The sequence below is a fragment of the Plectropomus leopardus genome, chromosome 3 (assembly GCF_026936395.1).
Source record: "Plectropomus leopardus strain MGB_pleo_1.0 chromosome 3, ASM2693639v1, whole genome shotgun sequence".
Lineage (NCBI taxonomy): Eukaryota > Metazoa > Chordata > Actinopteri > Perciformes > Serranidae > Plectropomus > Plectropomus leopardus.
The window spans coordinates 15,205,684-15,227,145 of record NC_142178.1 but is presented as its reverse complement, the minus strand read 5'-3'; the positions used below and the strand labels follow the sequence as shown (position 1 = coordinate 15,227,145).

The 21,462-nt window shown below is 42.1% G+C and overlaps 1 protein-coding gene across 3 annotated transcripts in view; it reads left to right on the top strand.

Moving 5' to 3' along the window:
* crebbpa (CREB binding lysine acetyltransferase a) overlaps window positions 1-21,462 on the top strand; it is a 52,218-nt gene that overhangs the window by 26,855 nt on the left and 3,901 nt on the right. For 2 of the 3 annotated variants that reach the window (XM_088075697.1, XM_042484703.2), the window contains 26 exons: window positions 393-506; window positions 1,792-2,067; window positions 2,419-2,518; window positions 2,715-2,852; window positions 2,989-3,106; window positions 3,243-3,414; window positions 4,052-4,114; window positions 4,520-4,641; window positions 6,321-6,533; window positions 6,840-7,142; window positions 7,464-7,616; window positions 9,208-9,379; window positions 11,871-11,989; window positions 12,119-12,358; window positions 12,739-12,827; window positions 13,749-13,829; window positions 14,927-14,983; window positions 16,549-16,626; window positions 16,729-16,796; window positions 17,263-17,413; window positions 18,871-19,017; window positions 19,107-19,220; window positions 19,339-19,504; window positions 19,818-19,985; window positions 20,306-20,467; window positions 21,175-21,456. In XM_088075697.1, the coding sequence (XP_087931823.1) occupies window positions 393-506; window positions 1,792-2,067; window positions 2,419-2,518; window positions 2,715-2,852; window positions 2,989-3,106; window positions 3,243-3,414; window positions 4,052-4,114; window positions 4,520-4,641; window positions 6,321-6,533; window positions 6,840-7,142; window positions 7,464-7,616; window positions 9,208-9,379; window positions 11,871-11,989; window positions 12,119-12,358; window positions 12,739-12,827; window positions 13,749-13,829; window positions 14,927-14,983; window positions 16,549-16,626; window positions 16,729-16,796; window positions 17,263-17,413; window positions 18,871-19,017; window positions 19,107-19,220; window positions 19,339-19,504; window positions 19,818-19,985; window positions 20,306-20,467; window positions 21,175-21,456 (3,866 nt within the window). The remainder of the gene's footprint in view (window positions 1-392; window positions 507-1,791; window positions 2,068-2,418; window positions 2,519-2,714; window positions 2,853-2,988; window positions 3,107-3,242; window positions 3,415-4,051; window positions 4,115-4,519; window positions 4,642-6,320; window positions 6,534-6,839; window positions 7,143-7,463; window positions 7,617-9,207; window positions 9,380-11,870; window positions 11,990-12,118; window positions 12,359-12,738; window positions 12,828-13,748; window positions 13,830-14,926; window positions 14,984-16,548; window positions 16,627-16,728; window positions 16,797-17,262; window positions 17,414-18,870; window positions 19,018-19,106; window positions 19,221-19,338; window positions 19,505-19,817; window positions 19,986-20,305; window positions 20,468-21,174; window positions 21,457-21,462) is intronic. The other variant, XM_088075698.1, reaches the window with a different exon arrangement.

Below are 21,462 nucleotides of genomic sequence, written 5' to 3'. Positions count from 1 at the left end.
CATGCAATAGTCCACCTCCCCCAACCAACAAACACACTATGTAGAACAAAATCAAGCTTAGTGTAAAAAAGCAGCAGAAAATGGATTTTGTTTTATCAGTCATATTCAGGATACATCTGTCAATCATGACTAGGGTTGTGACAATAACCATAATACCACGGTTATGGGATACGGTCATGTGATGCAGTTAACTGAACTATGGTGATCTGTTGCCTTTTCGTTGTGGTAACAAAAAATTGAAAGCATCACAACTTTGACCATGATGTCAATTTCAAGTGATATTGCCAGCCGTAGTGTTGAGTGCTTGGTGATGACCAAATACGGCAGACTGTTGACACCAAGATGTTAATCCGTGTTTCTTTCTCTCTCTTTTCTTCTCTCTTTCTCCGCAGTGGCTCATTGTGCGTCGTCCAGACAGATCATCTCCCACTGGAAAAATTGCACACGACACGACTGTCCCGTCTGCCTGCCGCTGAAGAACGCCAGCGACAAGCGCACCCAGCAGCGTAAGTACAAGTAGCGGGCTCCAGCCTCATGTCGCTTGACCATTGTCAAGTCGCTCAGCGACACTGCAGACACCAAACACAAGGCTGAATTACTTCCATTGACTGTGTTGAATAAGCAGGACATCTAGACATGGCAAGCTCTGTGTTTGTATTACAAAGGCCTCAGTCTTTATCTCCATCATTACTGGAGATTATGTTGGTATATTGAGCTCTAGCAGTTCATAGTGACAGCCTTATAAAGAATTGGACCTGCTTGTGGCTCTCCTGAAACCAGCCAAAGATGTCTGTATGTGGAGGGTTTGAATATTTTATCCGTCAGACAATTTATTTCTAAGTTTGTGCTCCTCCACAATGACTGAAAGCACTCGGTGTGTAAGAGTGTTGTCCTGCTGGTCGTGTAATCTGACACACAGAAGGGATAGGAGTGTGATAGAGGAAGAGAGGGAGGAATCGGAGAGCGTGTGTCAGAGGTGTCCTGCTGAGCCATTGGCTGTCGGGCTGTTTACTGCTACTCCCCACTAGAACAGAGCTGAGTTTGACACTCTCTCCTCCTCATACCAAAACTGTTTTTCTGTCTGTTGTCTTCACAGTCTGTTTTTTTGTGCCCAGCCATCTTTTTTTCTTCTTCTCTGGATTGCTTATGTTAGTTTCTTGTCTTTGACATTAGTTACTTTACCCCTTCACTCCCATTTTCCCCTCTCTGTTTTTTTCCTTACTTCACAACTCTGCTCAGCATCTTTCATCACTTAAAGCATTCCAGCGTTGGTCTGTCCCTGTTTTGCTTCCATGTTTAAGAACATGACGCCGAAGCTTGTGTCTCTCCTGCCAACACAAGCAGTATTTCTTTGCTCTGCCTCCTCCGATTTTTGTCTTTGCACAAACTAAGAGCTTTTTTAGCCCGACCAAAGCCTGAACCCAGAAAAATATGCTAATGCTGTGTCTCCTGAAGGGATTTATGCATTTACTCAGTTCACTGCTTTTTAAGGCATTTAGCCTTACATTATGTTCTCACTGTATCATACCGCCATGTGACTTCATGTTGCCACAGGTCAAAATCTGTACACATGTGTATTTGGTACTACCTGTATAAATTATTCTACATGCTTGGCATGTTTTCACCAAAGCAGATTCTTTTATCTTTATTGGGGTTGGCGCCCAGTATCAGCATGTGCCGTATCCGTGTGTACTCTAGCTGCAAGATGGTCATCTTTTCACACTGCTGACAGTATATTCAATATGATTTTATTGGAGTGTTTTGGACTGACAGCTCTGTCTCTCTTTCCAGCCATGCTGAGCTCCCCCAATACAGGCCTCCAGAACCCCATGTCCTCAGTTGGTGTTGGCCAGCCCAGTGCTCCCACCATCAATACCTCAGCCCCCATAGACCCCAGCTCCATGCAGAGAGCCTACGAGGCACTTGGGCTGCCCTACAGCAGCCAGGCCACTGGGCAGGCCCAGGCCCGGGGGGCCCCTGGGGGCCCAGGACAGACCGCAGGCGCACAGAACGCACAGTCCCAGCAACAGCAGCTTCCACAGCAGATGAGACCCATCAATGCACTTGGTAAAACGAAACAGCCTGATTTATTTTCTACAAGTACATTTTCTTTGAGGACTTAAGGAAACCTTAAGATATTAGGCCCTCTCTCAAATGTCAAAGTCTTGACTGACACAACCAACTGCAAGGCTCCTAAATGGGCTTAAGAATGTATTTTAAACAAATCTGACAATATCCAGTCATAACTTTGTTTTGAATATATAACATTTCAAAGTTTATGTTTTTGTTGTCAAGCTACCATTACACAAGTCAGAGTGCTATTTTAGTATGTTTTATGTTGTAGAAAGTACCGTTTAGTTGTAGACATGGTGGCCATATTGTATAGTCTGAGCTTGATTTTGAAATCTGTATTTACAGGTAACCAGATGGCTCTTGGAGGCGCGACACTGGGCGTGACCACTTCAGAACAGACAAATCTGCACACAGACCCCCTTCCCAACACACTCAACACTAACAAGTCAGTCCCAATGCATTTGTTAAATAAATATCCTTTTTTAATTACAGGGAACTTCAAGTTGCTTCATAGAAACTTCAGTTTCACTAGATCCGACACTATTATGATTGTGCAGTTGCCTGAAAAATTGATTGAAAATAAATAACAAATGCAAAAAAAAAAAGGTTTAACTCTCACTGTTCTCTTGTTCCACCTCTAGTCAGCTGCTGTCAGACGGGTCAGCTGTGGGCTCAATGGGCAACCTACCCACAGCAGCACCCATCTCTGCCACAGGCACCAGGAAAGCGTGGCATGAGCACGTCACTCAGGACCTGCGCAATCACCTCGTACACAAACTGTAAGTGCAAACCCCTGCTGGAGAACTGCAACAGTTTGGGAATGATTGTTAGTCTCCCTCCTGATTTTTAAAGCAAACTTTTGAAGTACTGTAGTAGAAATTACCAGAGATTTTCATCACTGTTCTTCTTTGTTAGAGTACAAGCCATATTCCCCACCCCTGACCCGGCAGCTTTGAAGGACAGACGAATGGAGAACCTGGTGGCCTATGCCAGAAAGGTGGAGGGGGACATGTACGAGTCAGCTAACAGCCGGGTAGGTTTTCTGCAGCATGCCACAGTCAGGGAAAAACTTGAATTGTTCGCCTTACCAAGACAACACACACACATCACCACAAAATATAAGGTTTACCTATTTTTAACTAATATTCATCCGCCTTCCCTTCTTTCAGGATGAATACTATCACTTCCTGGCTGAGAAAATCTATAAAATCCAAAAGGAACTTGAGGAGAAGAGGCGCTCAAGGCTACAGAAGCAGATCATCAACCAGGCACCTCTGGTCGCCCAGGGGACCCAGCAGCCCGGCCTTCCAACGTCGAGTGCCTTTGGCCCAAGGCCGCAGAGTGAGTACAGTGTTTACAAGACACACAGGGTTTCATGTCACATCTAAAAATCCTAATCTGAAGTTTCTCCTGATGTTTGTAGAACCGTTTGTAGAAACATTGGACATCTTTGAGTGTCCCTGATACATAAAGTACCTATTATTTTCTGCAGTTTCACATATTTCTTTATCTGGTTGCTAAAAAAAGAATTATCTGCGACTGCAAAGCTGTAAGGTCAAGTTCACATATAACCCAGCTCAGGAGTGGGTAATCAATACTGTGAGGTGATTTTTCCACCTGATGACATTCTGTTATACCCTTTAGTCTGATGTAGTTATAACTGTTAATGTCTGTGGTTGTATTAGGCAACTGCGTGAGATGTTGCATACCATTATAATAAGATTTCTTGAAATACTTAATTCACCGACAAAATAATAAAACCTTCCTGTGCGGTTAGTTTATCCATAGATGATGCGAAGGTTTCTTTATCAATTTTTCAGACAGTGCCCTACATCCATAGATTTTTTTGTATTCTTAGGTATAATATTAACAACATCAACCCCTTAAATGAAAAACCATGCATTGGAGATGTGGAGTGATTATTTGGTTCTTCAAGCTGTCTTTTGGTTCAATGTTTTTTTTAAATTTGTCTTTATAGATGGACCTGTTCCTCTGCCCAACATGCCAAATCAGATCATGAATCGCATGCAAGTTTCACAAGGTATGTCTTATATGTTTTACACAGTATTTTCATATTTATATACAACGAAACAAAGATGTGGAAGATGATCCAGCAAAGAGGAACATAAAAGATTGTTGAGTTAAAAGGAAAACTAATCCATGTTATCAGGAACTCTGAATAAAGAAGTGTGTCAGTGAAGTAGATAACGTTCACTGAAAATTACATGAAAGGCGAGCAAGCATGGAAGAGACAAAAGTTTCTGCACTTTTTAAAGATGCCATAAGCATACTTTAGCGTAGGTCAAACTTTGTGGCTTAAACTGTTGAAAAATTTACCTAAACGAAAACAATAACAACACTGTCTTGGAATTGTGTCGTGCTTCTGCACTCCTTGTTAAGTTGTGTTAGTGCGGTGCCGAACATTGTGGTCCACTCTTCTGTACAGGAATCAACCAGTTCAACCACATGGCTCTGCCCAACGCCCAGATATCCCAGACACCAATGGGAGCCCGAGCTGCCTCACCCATGAACCACCCACAGCAAATGAACTTGAGCTCCGTCCCAGCGGTGAGGAGGGCAGGGGGCAGAGGGACAAACAAATCACAGTACACACACACACACACACACACACACACGCGCATATAAGTAACATAAGCTAACACCTAGCTGCTTGTAAATTCACACTCTATCTGCACAAGCTACCTCAGGCTTATTAAAAATGTAGTCAGTTGGTCAATTCATGAGCTTGTGAATTTTAAGATGTTCGATTTACTGCACCTGGTGTACATGTAACACAAAAAACGAAAGGCCTGCTGATGAGAAGAGCAGATAACTTGTTAAGAGAAGAGCAAACTATTTCTTGCCCTCGAGTGCTGCATTTGGTTTGAGTTTGATCTGTATTTGAGGGTTTAAAAAACATCTGTTCACTAAATTGCTGTTTAACATAAACCCACAAACAGGATTGTTGACAGTTTTGCTAATTAATCTGCTGATTATTGTCTTGAATAATTGATCAGTTGGGGCTTTGTTGTGTAAAATTCTGAAATGTTTTTGTCCATAACTATGGCTGTCAGCATTAACCCGTTAATCCTGATTCTATAAGGTCTGTAATGAACGAGTGTTGATACTGGTATCATATGAAACAAGAAGACTCGAGAAATTCGGTGACACCAACACACCATGCTAGCTTCTCAATAAGGGGGCAGAATGACGCTCCAAAGTTAGGCTATGGCCATTTCACAAAGGTCCCTTACCTGTGACCTCAAGATATCTGAAGGAGAATGGGTTATATAGGTACCAGTGAGTCTCCCCTTTTCAGATATGTGCACTTAATGCTCGTCCCATGCAGTTTTTTGCTGTCATTTTATTCCTTGTCTAGACAATCTGGTAAGAATTGCTTTACCTTGTCAACATGGACTTCAAAACTGTTTTGTAATACAAAATTGCTGAATTGAAAACTTAAAAAAAAACAAAACAATTAATCATGGTAGAAAAAAGAAAAACATTTGACAGCCGTTTCCTAAACCCAAAGATACTCACTTTACAAAGGATTAAAAAAGTCAGAAAATCTAAACATTTAAGAAACTTGGATCAAAAAATGTTTATTCTCAAAGGATTACTCAGAATGATTAATTGGTTATCAAGTTAGTTGGTGATTAATTAAATAGTTACCAATGAACTGATTTATCTTTGCTGGTCTACACAGTTTCTGAGTGGTCTGAAACATATCTTTGGCAATGAGCTAAAACTGGCCGATAATAAGCTTTGTTGATAAATTGGTGGGCTCTAGGAGGGATGCATATTTCCTGAATCATTCATCAGCCCTGATAACACTTGATAATGTAGTCATTATTAAAAGCTAATGCTACTTACTAACAATTTAATACATGTAATGATCAAATCAGTAAATATTGTATATCATATGAAAAATTTTAAAAAATAAATCATGTCATCAGTTAGGACTTTACTGGCCTTTCTGGACAACCTAAATTAGATGCAGTGAAACATGCAGAGCTTTATAGAAAGCACAAATTATTTCAGTAGTCAGTACTGTGAAAGGGACAGAAATCTGCTGCAGCCCTTCATCCGCAAACATAAGCACACTAATACAACCTTATAGTAGATGGAAGAAATTCATTTAACACCATCACGCTCTTATTATAGCTGGAAAGTCTGTGATGTGATTGATCTTTGCCATGGCTCCTGTCATGCAGCTCACAGTAACACCATCTTTTCCTGCCTTGTAGATGGGCATGTCTCCCTCCAGGATGCCTCAGGCCCAGGGCATGATGGCTGGACATGGTGGTGGGAACATGGTGGGCCAGACGGCCAGCCAGGGACCGTTTCTGGCTCAGACTCAGTTCCCCCCAGGATCTACTGCAGTCGCGGCAACGGGCGCCATGAATGTCACCGTGGGTCCTGGAATGAGCCAGCCACCTGCACAGGCTGCCGTCACCCAGGTGAGACATAGAGAGAGGCGAGGGGTGTGGAACAGTTTGAAACCAGCTGGATAAATGATTGGTTTGCCTGTTTTCAGTAATCGCTTCTAGAGTTGCTACAAAGGTGTGCTAATTCCAACCAGCTGCTGGGGAACTAAAACTACTTTCACCGATCATACTACGCACTAATTTCTCTTAAATTGTTCTCATATCAATCACAAGGTGCTCTCTAAACCTCAAATTGTGTGTGGTGTTGTGTTTGTCTGCTAATCTTGTGTGTGTATGCGTATGTCCGCCTGCTCTTTTGTGTGTCCTTCTCTCCAACAGCAGCAGCAGAGCGCTAACCCCCCCATGAATGCACTTGGCCCCTCGCTGGGCCCTCAGCTAGCCTCCTCCCAAACCCCCCCAAAGCACTCCACGCCTCCGCCTGCTGCCTCCTCCGCCTCCACGGCTGGGGGGGCCACTAACCTGCCGCACCCCCAGCCCTCCAGCCGCAGCTCCACCCCCACCCTCCCTGGCCCTGCCCCAGCCCCGGGTGCCACCCCGCCCCGCCCCACCCAGCCCCAACCCCAGGTGGAACTCCCCGCAGCAGCACAGACGCAGCCCCCGCCTCAGCCCCCTACCACGCCGGTGAGACTGAGACTCTCAGCATGCCCTCCACTCTGACCCCCTCCCTGCAAACTGCCATCCCTCCATGTACCCCCTCGTCCCATCCACATCCACCTTTCTGTCTGATAACTGCATCTTCACCACTGTTTGTAGCATCCATCACAATGGGATTGTTACATCTTTCAACTTAAGGGAGAAATGAAATCAGTGTGGGAGGTGTTCATCTGTGTCATGGTTTCAGCCCTGCATGTAAAAAAAGCAACTGATTTGTCGCCTGTACCTCATATTTGTCATTTCTGTCTCTCCCTCCCTCCCTCCCTCCCTTCCTCCTCTGTGTTTCAGCTGTCTCAACCAGCGGCCCGTCTGGATAATCGCGTGCCCACGCCGGCCTCCGCTGCCAGCGCTGACCTGCCTGCCCAGGAGGTTAAAGCAGAAGTGCACCATGACCAACAAGAATTTGAGGCCGCTGGCGGCAAAACTGAGCCCAAGATGGAGGTGGGTTGAAGCTATGTAGATGTTCAGATACATGTCAACTGATAAATCTGTCCCTTGGCTGATTCATGTTTTAATGTTTAATATTAATTTAACATTAAACTCATTTTTGCATTTTGTATCCAAACTTTAATCCTTTCCTACATTTGAAGGCAAAAATAAAGTTTGAATAAAGCATTTTTAGCCAGAATATCTCTAATAATTAGTCTTACTCATCTATATATTTGTTAATTGAAGGTCTGGTATGTAGGCTGAAGGGGCATCTAGCGAAGAGGTTGCAGAGCTAAAACTTCTCCCGCGCACCAAGCTTGAGGAGAGCTACGGTAGCCGACACAAAAACGCAAATGGCCCTATCAAAGAGCCAATATTTGGTTTGTCTGTCTTAGTTACTGTAAAACAGGCTTCAGAACCTGCTCTGTATGTGCATATTAAGAACACAATAATTGATTACGAACTTATGTACACTTTATTTTGAATATTATGTACCATTTCTGCTAAGAGATGCCCCTAATTCCTACACACTGGACATTTAATTAATATATTTTACCAAAAGTTGGTCCTTTTAAATGTATTTTAAAAAACCCTACCATGTTACATATCTGAAATCCTGTCCTGCTGTTGTTAAACAACATAATTCTTACTGAACTTATTTCTCCTGAGTCAAATGGTTGAATGAATCTAAACGATCAGACTTGAACCGAACCAGGCAAAAACGTACAAACAAACAAATTATTCTTTGTATTAACCAGAGTTTGTTATGATGGAAAAAGAGAAAGAAAAGTAGATTTTAAATGAATTTTGTGATTTTGAGTAGGGATGCTCTGATTCGTCACATCTGTATTATCCATGATACAAACCTTAGTAAGCGTGTTGGTTATCAGCCATGATATAATCGATCCACATTAAATACAGTTTCTTTGTTAGAGAGAGTTCTTTATTTACACTATCGGTTACATTCATTCAGTCACAGTGGGTCTCTGACTCGTTCTTGTTGCAGCTTGCACATGACGGCTGCTGGCTTCATGTTACCTCATATAAAAATAATTGCATCGAGTTCCACACAGTGAGGTATACAAATTTTATATTTGGGGAAAAAGAGCACTGTTATCGGATCGGTATGGCAGATACCTTGAGTGAAGCTTGTATCTGTAACAGGAAGGAAAAACGTCTGCACACTGACTCCAAGCTACAATAATTGATTCAGTCAGAACATGTTTCAGATCTTTGTCTTGGTCAAACAGTAAAGATTCAACTTGTATCCAAATGTTGCAGAATTAAATGCATTTTTTGGCATTGATGCTGCTTTTTTAAATAGCCTTGCAGATATGTGATGAGTATGAAATTACACTCACTCACTTTGAGAACATGGAGAACTTTAGATTACGGACTGATTGAGAATTTCAGGGAATGCACATGTAAACTACACAGTCACGCACAGGCTGGCACTTCAAGTAAACACAAGGAAAACATGTTTCCCTCCAGATTATTAAAGCTCAACATGAGAAACAAATGCTACCAGTCACCAGACTCTCTTGAGTGTGATGTTTTAAAACACAGCTTTGGTATAATGAGTCATTTGACATTTTGTCTTCAGACTGAGGAAGACTCTGCTTCAACGGTGGTGAAGAAGGAGGAGCCAGAGGAAAAGCCGGAGCCAATGGAGGTGGAGGACAAAAAGCCGGAAATGAAGACAGAACCCAAAGAAGAGGAAGAGGGTGGAGCCAACAGCACAACCTCCTCATCCCCCTCTCAGTCACGGAGGAAGAGTGAGTCTGATTCCAAGGGATGAATAAAATCTGTGTAGCGTCCACGGCTGATTCACTCAGCGAGCAGAGAGGGTTTCTGTCATTGCCAGTAATGTTAAAACACCCACTCTGTGCCAGCTGTGAGACAGTCATAACTTATTATTAGTTTCATTTAAAATTATTATGACAACAGTATTAGTCTGGCACTGACTCTGAACAATGGCCAGACTGTAGTACGCCATCTTTGATCGTTCCAATATCTTAGATATTGTATTGTACGGGCTGTGCACCTGATGGTAGGGCTGCTTGATTATGGCAAAAATAATAATCATGATTATTTCATGATCACTCAATGGCCTTCAGAACATCATGCAGTTATTGAACATTAACGCTGGTGTTTATTTTTAACACTGGATGTCCTTTAACTTTAAATACAAGTGAACTGAAAAACAGTAAAAGCTTTGCGGAGCAGCCACAACTGTAACAAATTTAGCATATTACTGTAATATAATTTAACAATACATAACAGTAACTGTATCAATAACAGCTAAATAAATTTTGAATAAAGATCAGTAATTGTCTCACTAACTCAGGAGAGACTCAGCAGACAGACATTTCTTCATTATCTGTTTAGAAGCAGCTGGGAGTGTCACTACAATGACAGAAGCTGGTCCACCTTAACAGTCCACCTTAAGGGAGCCTGGTCAGTTTACAGTGGAAAGCTAACTTGGCTTGCTAACTTTGGGGCTAACTTCTGTTACTTTAATCAGCAGCTGGCGAGATAGACACGGGAACGTGTCTCAGGTCTAGAAGAGCTGTAGCATTTATTCACTGACAAACAGCCTCAACTGTTGACGCATCACACAGCTGCGTTTCACTTCATACTCTCTGCTCCTCTCACTGCAGCCTCACTGTCACCAACACCGGCACACACACGTTTGCTCTCCCCGCTCGTGCTTGTTGTCGCTCTATCTTGATTTGATAATCGAGTGAATCCAAAATCGTAATCGCAATGTAATTGGAAGATTCTTCTTTTTGGCATTTTTGCCTTTACTAAATAGGTCAGAGTGATAGCGTGAAAGGTGGAGAGAGAGGGGATGACAAGCAGCAAATGGCAGTGAGTTGGAATCGAACCCATGGCTGCTGCAGCAAGGACACTGCCTTCATGTATGGGGTGTTTGCCTTATCCACTGAGCCACCGGGCGCCCCCAAAATTGAAATTGCACAGCCCTACCTGATGGTAGAATGTACTCAACAATACAGCCAATACATTTGAATGCCATTGTAACATTTCAGTTACAGTACATGTACAGGCATGGAGCAATGTGTGTTTAGGCTCAGACACACCAAATCGATATCAAAGAACTAGTGGCAGCCAAAGCCAACTGTTGGGTCGCCTGTGTCTTGGCCAAAAAGTTGCACTTGAACACTACAGCCAATGGCGAATTTGACGTACGTTCTCCACCAGATGAGAGGAATTAACTTTCCGTAGAAGCAGACGACAGTAGCCTTAATTCATCACTCAAACAGGACAACAGGAAGGCCGACAGACTCTAGTTAGTCAGTTAGAACAGTAAAAACAGAACCAGATGATGAACAACAAAGGCTGTTTTCCGTGTGTCAGCAAACAGTCACAAACAATTTTGAACTATTTGTGAAAAGAATTGGCTCACCTAATATATTACGTTTGTTTTAATGTCATGCCCTCTTAAAGTTTTTTTTGGGTGGGTGTGGGGGGTTTGAGCGTGAAAGGGGGGAGAGAGAGGGCGCGGCATGCAGCAAAGGGCCAAGGCCGTAATTGAACCTGCGGCCGCTGTAGTGAGAATACAACCTCTGTATATGGGGTGACGCTCTGTCCACTGTGCCACTAGGCGCCCCAATATCATGCCCTCTTGATTTAAGCTGTTTGCTTTCCTCATGTCAGTTTCTTCTTCTCGTACGCTGAGTTAAATGGTGAATCAGAGTAATTTCATTAACCGACGCTCTCCGCTGTCTTTGATACTGACTCAACATATAGAATCGACTAAAAAATAGGTGACGGGTCAATGAGTGCCAGTTGTTTGGGACACGCAGCAAAAACTAGGGCAACAGACGCTCACCAGTGGCCCAACATTTACCAACAGCCAACTGTTAGCCTGGTGTGTCAGGGTCCTTAAACTGAGAAACAATCAAAACTCTAGTTCTCTAACTCGAACTCTGGAGCGAACAATTTAACACGATAAAATTGTGGTCCTGTAACGTAAGTGTAGGTTTTGATGTGTCCTGTTTCAATTGTTAGAAATTTAGATAATTAGAAACGTGATGTAATACAGATAACAGATGACAGCTTGGCCAGGATTTAATGTTGCTGTTCTTGACTGACAGATCAGCAGTTGTGTTCAGGAAGCGTGTTTTCTTTGGGAAGAGTAGCCCTCTTCCTTCTGTTTTTTCTCTCTCTACAGTTTTCCTGTGCAGTAAACCTTTTCCTCTAACTATTCTCGCTTTGCTTTTTCCATTGTTTTTCATTTTTCAGTTTTTAAGCCTGAGGAGTTGCGCCAGGCTCTGATGCCGACTCTGGAGTCTCTCTACAGGCAGGACCCTGAGTCCCTGCCCTTCAGACAGCCTGTAGACCCCATGCTTCTGGGTATCCCAGTACGTGGCAAAGTGTTTCTACTTAAAACGAAATGATGAAATGTTAAACAATTTTGTTGGATGCACATAATTCAGCTACATTATTTTAGCTCTTTACTGTGTAACACCTAAACGTTTGTCTGTCTCCAGGACTACTTTGACATCGTTAAGAACCCAATAGATCTGTCCACAATAAAGCGTAAGCTTGACACGGGCCAATACCAAGAGCCCTGGCAATACGTCGATGATGTGTGGCTGATGTTCAACAACGCCTGGCTCTACAACCGCAAGACTTCTCGTGTCTACAAATACTGCTCCAAGCTGGCCGAGGTGTTTGAGTCAGAGATTGACCCCGTCATGCAGGGCCTGGGATACTGCTGCGGGAGGAAGGTGAGATGAAGGGCGTCATAAAGATGCAGTAAAAGGACAAGAGACATGGTTTTGTCTGTTAGGAAAAATAACTAATGTGACATGGCTGCCACTAAAAACAGAAAAAAAACCAATATTAACATCCTCTTCCTTTGAGTTTTGTTTGGTGAATCACACAAAAACTGTTTGACTCAGACTTATACCATGCGATAGTGAACATTTTAATGCTTGGACGGAATCGCTCAGCAAACAGTGAACTTGAAATAGCAGTATGGTCCCGACCTGCTCTATAAAAAATGAATTGGCAGTTAATTTAATTATTCTACTTCTGATGCAAGGGATGTATGAAATTATTTAGTTTGAATTTTTTGACAACCATGTCATTTTGCTTGTGTTTGCAGTACGAGTTCTCTCCTCAAACCCTGTGTTGCTATGGCAAGCAGCTCTGCACCATACCTACCGGAGGCACATACTACAGCTACCAGAACAGGTACGTGTGTGTGTTCGTCCATGTATGTCTTTTCAGTTATGGGTGACAATTAACTCCACCACGTATTGGGTATAAAATAATGTTACTCTTGGTGGAATTTTAATCTCAGTGAATCATTTCATACGCGTCACACATTTGCATGCACAGTTGTTCATTAAGTGGTTTAATGGGCAATAAACGCAGCCATTTGAACTGTATTACCCACCCCCTGCAGCCTGGGATCTGTTCCTCTGTAGCTCTAGAGGGACCACTGTGATCCAGGCAGAAGGGTCGTCCTGACAGCCTCGGCTTTAATGGCTCTGCCTCCAGGTCCTGGCACAGCGTGAGACTACAAAATGGTTTTGGTCACAACAATGTTTATTAACAGCCAGGTTCTAGTGTTGCACATGCAGGGATACGCTCTGAAGACACTAAACCCAAAAAAGCAGGAGACATAGGAACAGAGCAGTGTGTTGATGTGTTTTACTCAGCATCTATCGAGGGACTGAGTGAATTCAGTGTTGCTGCCCCCACTCTTGTACAATAGATGAAAATATAACGCTTTTGCCACATACAGCGTTGCTCATCAGTGCCTTTTCCTCTCAGTTGAAAGCCAGCAGATGACTGCTTGCACCACGTTCCCTTGCGCCCCCTGCTGTATAAACAGGGTAACTGCAGCGCCTCTTTTCACACTTAAACTGGGCATTTTGAGAGCGGAGAAGCACAGAAGCAGTAGTGATACAGCTCAGCCTGACAGACAACATGAGGCTCCTGCAGCGCAGTCCATTTACACTCTCAATGGGAGCTTACGGATTCCCCGCTCTCTGTTATAAAACATAAAAGACAAGTGTTGTTTTGTGCGCTGTTGTATTGGACACAGAGTGGCTGAATACAAAATGTTGAGTGTTGAATGTGCTGAATGTTAAATGTGTATTTTTGCAGGTATCATTTCTGTGAGAAGTGCTTCAATGAGATCCAGGGCGAGAGTGTGACGTTAGGAGATGACCCTGCACAGCCACAGACGTGAGTAAACTGTCTATTGAAGTTGCAGTTGTGGATGTTTAGAAACATACTGTGTGGGGAAACTTTCTCCCTTTTTCTGTAACTCTAACTAATTATTTTTGACGAGCAAGGGGAAGTGTCCCTCTCACTTAACTCTGTTCAGGTCAGAGTTACACGTCAGCTTTAAAACCGCAAATATACAGGTCATAGACATTCAAAGTCTTACCCTAGAACGCCCTAGGCTGCACAATTAATTGAATATTAATCACAATTATGATTTTGGCTTCTTACAATTAAATGAACTTGAAAAATGTTTGTCCCACTCATAGAAAACTCTGCTGCGTGTCAAAAGCAAGCACTAAATAAGAAACAGCCTGTCTCCTCTTTGAAAGAACTGTCATGCCACTGCACACATAAACTGCAGCAGCAGCAGCCTGTAAAAAACGTTCGTGTTGGGACTGCAGACGGGCAAAATGAAAATATCCGTCATAAACAATTATCAGTTGTTTTTGTTCAGATTTAAGCGAGAACAAATCACATGCAAAGGGTGCATTAAACTTGTGTCTGCAGCATGTCACACTACCATGACCGCTGTAAAAACAAACAAAAAATGTGAGGGTATCCACATTGGGTAGGTGAAGAAGAATCTCATTTTAAGTCTAACTTCGATGCCAAGTTTTGTACATGAATGCACGTAGCACAACATGTGAGTGAGCACGGTACTCTATATAAATGTGAAAATGCAATAAAAAGATTGTGTCTCAAACGCAATGAAGAATCATAACAAATAATTGTGATCTCAGTATTGATCAAAATAATTGTGAATATCATTATATCATATATATATTATATATATAAATATTATATAAATTATTTTTTTATTTTTAATTTGAGATTTTTCGATACATTTCTTACAAAGAGCCATAGTGTTTTTTAGTTTGTTATTATGTATGGATTATTGAAGTGGCACTGAACAAACTATTACCATGGCCTCTAAACAGACTCAATGAGAGATGCACAGAGCCTCCAACTGATGATTAAAAACATTTTTTGTGTGTCTGTCTTGTTTTTCTCACTGCCTCTCCTCTTTCTTTTCCCTCTTTTCTCTGGTACTTCAGGATGATATCAAAAGACCAGTTTGAACGGAAGAAGAATGATGTTCTCGACCCTGAACCGTAAGTAGACACAAACCACACAGCCTCTCAGTGAGAAGCACCAATACTGACAGAGAACCATGTTCTCTCTCTGCTTCTTTTTCACAAAGTTAGTCTCATATGTGTTGAAATAATAATTTTGCTGCTTTTCCCACTTGTGTGTTCCTGATGCCATCTTAGAAAGTTATTTTCTGCCACCCACATCTGGCTTTGTGTTTTTGCTTTTGAGGCACAGTCTGCACATTTCCCCTCTGGAGCTCGCTGATCAATCACTCTGGCTTCAGTGAAGCCTCAGGGTGACTCAGCAGCGCCACCTGCTGCAGGGAACTCTGTCAAACTGTGCAACCAATGAGCGTTTTTCTCATCAGAGAACACAGGCTTTTGGTTTTTGATGTGCAGTGATTTCATATTACATTGTAAAGTGTTAAATAAGATATTCAATTCGTTTAAATCCTCTAACAAAGGCACACTTGCATTGGCTGGCTTGCAATTGTGTAACGACTGGAGGGACAAAAACTTGAATGGAGATGTTTCTTGCTTGCTGCCTCAGCAGTTAAGACGTCTACATTCACACAGATGAACATGACTCGGACAGTTGTCAGAATTAGCAGCGTTTGAGAATTTTTATACACAAAAATAATAAGGGCTGAAATTATTCCTCATGAAACTCGAGTAACTAGATTATGAAAACTCTTCCTTTCGAATTCTTCATATCAACGCGTTGTTTCATACCTTTAACTATATACAGCTCCCTGCATTTAGCACAGTTGATTATTACTGACACACTGTGATTCGATGACATGAAATTGCGAAATTGAAGAGAGTCAATAGCGAGGGACGAACAGAAGACACAGGCCAGAGAAAAATGACAGAAAGTGTCCAAAGTTTTGGATCATTTTAATCTGAAACAAAATGAGAACTGTACAGTGCATCTATTGTAAACTAGCCTACCACAATAGCATCAGGTCAGTGCTTCAGTATCTCAACAGAAAGTATCCAGTCAACACAGCGGACCTGAAAGATTAGCAATAGCATTTCACCTAAATTCGTATGATTGGTAGCTGAGATAAAGGCCCCCTGCAGCACAGGAGTTTGCACGTGCTAAATTTAAGTTGCAACAGCTGAAAGTCGTCTCCAAGTGTTGGGGATTTAAGCAGCATGTTATTAGTATCTCTCTTTTTCTCTCTCTCTCATTGTTTCTTTTGTATATGTACTATCGCGCTTCAACAAAGCTGAAGTATTTTTCGTCTGATTAATTAATGGAATAATCAGTAGAATAGTTAATTACTATAATAATCAATAGCTGCAGCCTTAGACATCACCAATACAAAACACATTACTCATCCGTGACAGAGCACATGTATTAGTACTACATCAACAGTTACCGGACAGTGCAGTTGTCATTGATGGGTACTTATAGATTTTTGGCATATTTAACAGTTGGCCAGCAGTCAGGAAGCATTAAATGTCTAATCCAGTGACATCTTGGATGGAGACACGTAATAAGAAAACTTCATATGGACTTTCTTGCCAGATTTAAAGGGGGACATTTCCTAACTGTATGCTTGTCTTTTTTTTTTTTTTAGGTTTGTTGAATGTAAAGATTGTGGACGGAAGATGCACCAGATATGCGTCTTACACTACGAGGTCATTTGGCCATCTGGGTGAGATGTCAACTCCTACATTTAGTAGATTTGCATTACTGCTGTTGCATATGTTTTGTGTAAATTGTAGCAAGTCTAACGTCTCCATCGTTCTCTTTCCAGATTCATCTGTGACAATTGTTTAAAGAAGAGTGGAAAATCACGGAAGGAAAACAAGTTCTCTGCAAAACGTTAGTTCATTTGTCTACTTTGGTCCTTGAATTGTTTTCCTTGTGTTTCGTGCAGCGCTTAAAATGTCAGTACATTATTACAGTTTTGTCTCACAAGCACTGAAGACACAAGATAATATAAACCACTTCTACCTGCACATGGGTTGCATATGTGTCTCCCTGTGGCTTTCTTGCAGTGGTGGCCTTGTTTTTTTTGTGATGTTGGCCTTGTGGTTTTGCCAGTATTTTTTCTTGTAGCCCTAGAGAACAATGCTGACCTTTATGGCATATGGTGCCAACAGATGCAAGCTCTCATGGTTTCTCATAAATCGGTTCTAGTGCCTTTTTTGTTTTCCTAAATTGAAGGCTGTTGCAGGTTCTTTGTGTACCCAAATTCGTCTCACCGCTGCTTTTCTTTTATCCTGGAGAGTGAAAACAATTGAGACTTCTATTCTAAAAATGTCTCCTGTGTGTTTGTACACTGTAGGGCTGCAGTCCACACGATTGGGAATGTACATAGAGGACCGTGTGAATAAATACTTGAAGAGACAGAACCACCCAGAGGCCGGAGAGGTGTTCGTGCGAGTGGTGGCGAGCTCCGACAAAACGGTGGAAGTAAAACCAGGCATGAAAGCCAGGTGAGAGCTTCACTGACAGGGGGACTGGGTGAACATGATGTATGATTTTATGTGTTTAAAGCAATTTTATGGATCATTATTGATCAACTAATAATGCCTTGGTCAAATAAACAAGCAACCAAAGAGTTAACAGTCAGGATGAGGGGGCCATAATGGTTTAGACAGCTGAATACCTGTCTCGCCCTCTCTGGTTTGTAGATGCACTGGCACACCTCTTGTTTGTCCTGAGCTTATTTTTTATTGTCCCTACCACACAAAGCTGAATGCCCTCTATAAAGCGTTTATACCCACTCAGAGTGATTGTGGAACCTGCATGTTTGACAAGATGGAGTGCACACCCTCCCTGAGTACCTCCTGGGATTGTTCACTGTTTCATCACACCATATCAAAGTCTGCGACGGCCGACCCATCCTCACAGGGAGGAGGCCGTCATCCAAGATTCTGTTCATCTTCAGGCTGACTGATTTAAGACTGTTTGCTTTTTATTGACTCGGGGCCGCTCGACTTGAATCGTCGCATTATGCTTCTCCAGTGTCGCTGAAAGCTGCGACATGTAAGCAAACGTGTCGGGCAGCTCATGACCCTTGTTTCCTAGAAGCCTTTACAGTCATAATAAAATTTCTAAAAGCTTTTAAAACTCTTATTATAAAACATTTATGTACAGTATTATACACTTATGGACCTGGAGCACAGTCAGATTTGTCATTTTGTGGCGACACCTTTTAGACCTGCACAAATAAAGACAGAGAAACCATCATATATTATCCTCAACTATGCAAAGTCTACAGCTTTTGTGTTAGGGTTAGTTAGGGTTAGAGTTTTTCAACATCATATCGCACCCCTGTTGAAATTTGTTATTTGTCAGTAACCGAAGATTGAATATCGGAAATTCAGGATTACTACAGGTCCTTACAAAGTTTGAAAATGTTGTATATTTACATATTTTTATATACATATTAGGCCTTGAAGTCATTAAATAGTCTTAAATTTGAATTTTGAGGTCTTATTTGCCGAAAAACATTTAATCTAATTTCATTTATCTGTCATTTAACTTTTTTTTTGTCAAATGAGCTCCTCTGCATGAAAGCCCGCATTTCTGGTTTTACAAATGTTTACACCTACCATTGAACCAATACTATGTTTTTGCTTTATACTATACTTTAACTTTACTCACTCTAATAACTCTATTCCTATGGAAAGCGTTCCTCTGCATAGACTGCATTAGCAATACTGAGCTTTCTACTCACCTGCAATGCTCAAAGAAGAAAAATAGGATTTGTCTGAATTTAGTCTTTAATTTTAATAGTTTTGAATATCTTTTTGTTAGATATTTTAAACCAAATTTAAGTGTCTGATACCTATAGAGACCCTGAAAATGCTCAAGTGTCTCCATCTAACTACAGATTACATTATGTTCTTGACACATTTTAACATTTGTTTTTCCTTCATTACGTCAGGTTTGTGGACACGGGTGAAATGCCTGAGACCTTTCCCTACAGAACCAAAGCACTTTTCGCCTTTGAGGAGATTGACGGCGTGGACGTATGCTTCTTTGGCATGCATGTGCAGGAGTACGGCTCCGAGTGCCCATTCCCCAACACTAGGTATGTACTTCATGAAAATAAAGGCCTGTGCCCTTGAGATGCTTTTTATTGGTGATATTGACCATGTTCCCCTCTCTCTTCCTCTGCAGACGCGTCTACATATCATACCTTGACAGTATTCACTTCTTCAGACCTCGGATTCTACGAACAGCAGTGTACCACGAGATCCTCATCGGCTATCTAGAATATGTCAAGAAACTCGGGTGAGCCTTGCTCTGGTACTCCTCCCCTTCCCTTCTCATGGGAGAGGCTCTGGAGTGAACTTTGTGGTGGGAGTCTTATTATATACTTATTGTCTCTTCGGTCTGTGCATACCCACAGGTACACCCAGGGCCACATCTGGGCGTGTCCCCCAAGTGAAGGTGACGATTACATCTTCCACTGCCATCCTCCTGACCAGAAGATCCCCAAGCCAAAGAGGCTGCAGGAGTGGTACAGGAAGATGCTGGACAAGGCCTTTGCAGAGAGGATTCTCCACGACTACAAGGTTAGTAAATAAAAAAACAAAACAAAAAAACAACTGGAGGTTTATGCAGTTGCTATATTTATAATAAAACACAAATTTAAATGTGCACCCAAAAGCTTAAATAGTTTGTAAAGGGAGTCTTGACTTGATTTCCTGTGTTTCTGAACACGTCTTTGCAAAATTCTGTGTGAACAGTCTTTAGTCTGAACATATTTGCTACTTTTTATCAACAGGCAAACACATTGAACATGTGAACGCCAAGCGAGCTGGATTACTGAAAACAAAATACATCTTGAATTGTTTGCGTGATCCATGTTTTTTGTCTTCCTCTCAGGACATCTTCAAACAGGCGACAGAGGACCGTCTGACCAGCGCTAACGAGCTGCCGTACTTCGAGGGCGACTTCTGGCCCAATGTGCTGGAGGAGAGCATCAAGGAGCTGGAGCAGGAGGAGGAGGAGAGGAAGAAGGAGGAGAACACAGCTGCCTCTGAAACTCCTGAGGTGCGAACACTGTGCCATGGTGTTTCATTATCTTTGATGGCCATTTTGCACTTCTTTCATGAACCACTGTTTTTCTAGACCTTGAAATTTTGTTGTGAACACACTTTGAATAGAATTTCCTGAATTTTAATGAGCAGTTGGATTAGGGTGACAACCGAGAGTTACAAAATGTAACTGAAGAAAACATGGCATGTAAAAGATAAACAGAAGCCTCACCGTAATTAGTATGAACTTGACAGCTGGAAAGAATCTGTCAATAAGCAACACGATGTGATCATTTGCTGTTTTCTTTAATATCTTGAATTGTGTATCTCCCACAGGGTACCCCTAGTGACAGCAAAAATGCTAAGAAGAAGAATAACAAGAAGACGAATAAAAACAAGAGCAGCGTGAGCCGAGCCAATAAGAAGAAGCCTGGGATGCCGAATGTAGCCAATGATCTGTCCCAGAAGCTGTACGCCACCATGGAGAAGCACAAAGAGGTCTGATTTTGTTTCTATGTAGTTTATAGTCTTTTTTGGTGCAGTTTTTATTATTAACTTTACTTTTACTTTATGAACAAGTGTGATAGTCAGTGTATAAGGGCAACAGTTAAGAAATCTCTTTCCTTCCTATAGAAGACCCCAGGGATGATGCTTTTCGTATAATAATAATAATAATAATAATAATAATAATAATACACTTTATTTATTGCCGCCTTTCAGGACACTCAAAGTCACCTTTTAAAAAACAACCGATATAAAAAAGCATAAAATCACATATGTCAACAGAAAGTAAACAATATATATCAAAAAATGTTTTTTAAAAGCTAAAAATACGTAAAAGTTCAACAACAGTGAATTGAACAGAATAAGCAGGTTTAAAAAGGTGATTTTTGAGGCGGGATTTGAAAATGGGGAGAGAGTGGATTTAAAAGATGGTTTGTAGGAGAGAATTCCAAAGATGAGGGGCTGAAGGGCTTTAGGCTCTGGGCCCCATAGAGGATAAACTGGCAGGAGGTGTAGTGAGGAGCATGGAGGAGAAAGACCGAAGAGTACGGGAAGTGTGTAAGGAAGGCCTTTCTGTAGGCCGACCCGGAAGCTAACATCGCCCTGGTCCCCTCGTTTGTGTGTAGTGATTTAGAGAGTCAGTCTTGTGCTTCTTTTTTCTCTAACTCTAATTGCTGTGTGTTTTCCTCTGTCTGGTGAAGGTGTTCTTTGTGATCCACCTCCACTCCGGTCCCATGGCCAACACCCTGCCGCCCATCGTCGACCCCGACCCCATGCTCTCTTGTGACCTGATGGATGGCCGTGATGCTTTCCTGACTCTGGCCAGAGACAAACACTGGGAGTTCAGCTCCCTCAGGAGGTGCAAGTGGAGCACCATGTGCATGCTGGTCGAGCTGCACAACCAGGGACAAGACCGTTTCGTCTACACCTGCAACGAGTGCAAGCACCATGTGGAGACACGCTGGCACTGCACTGTGTGCGAGGTGAGT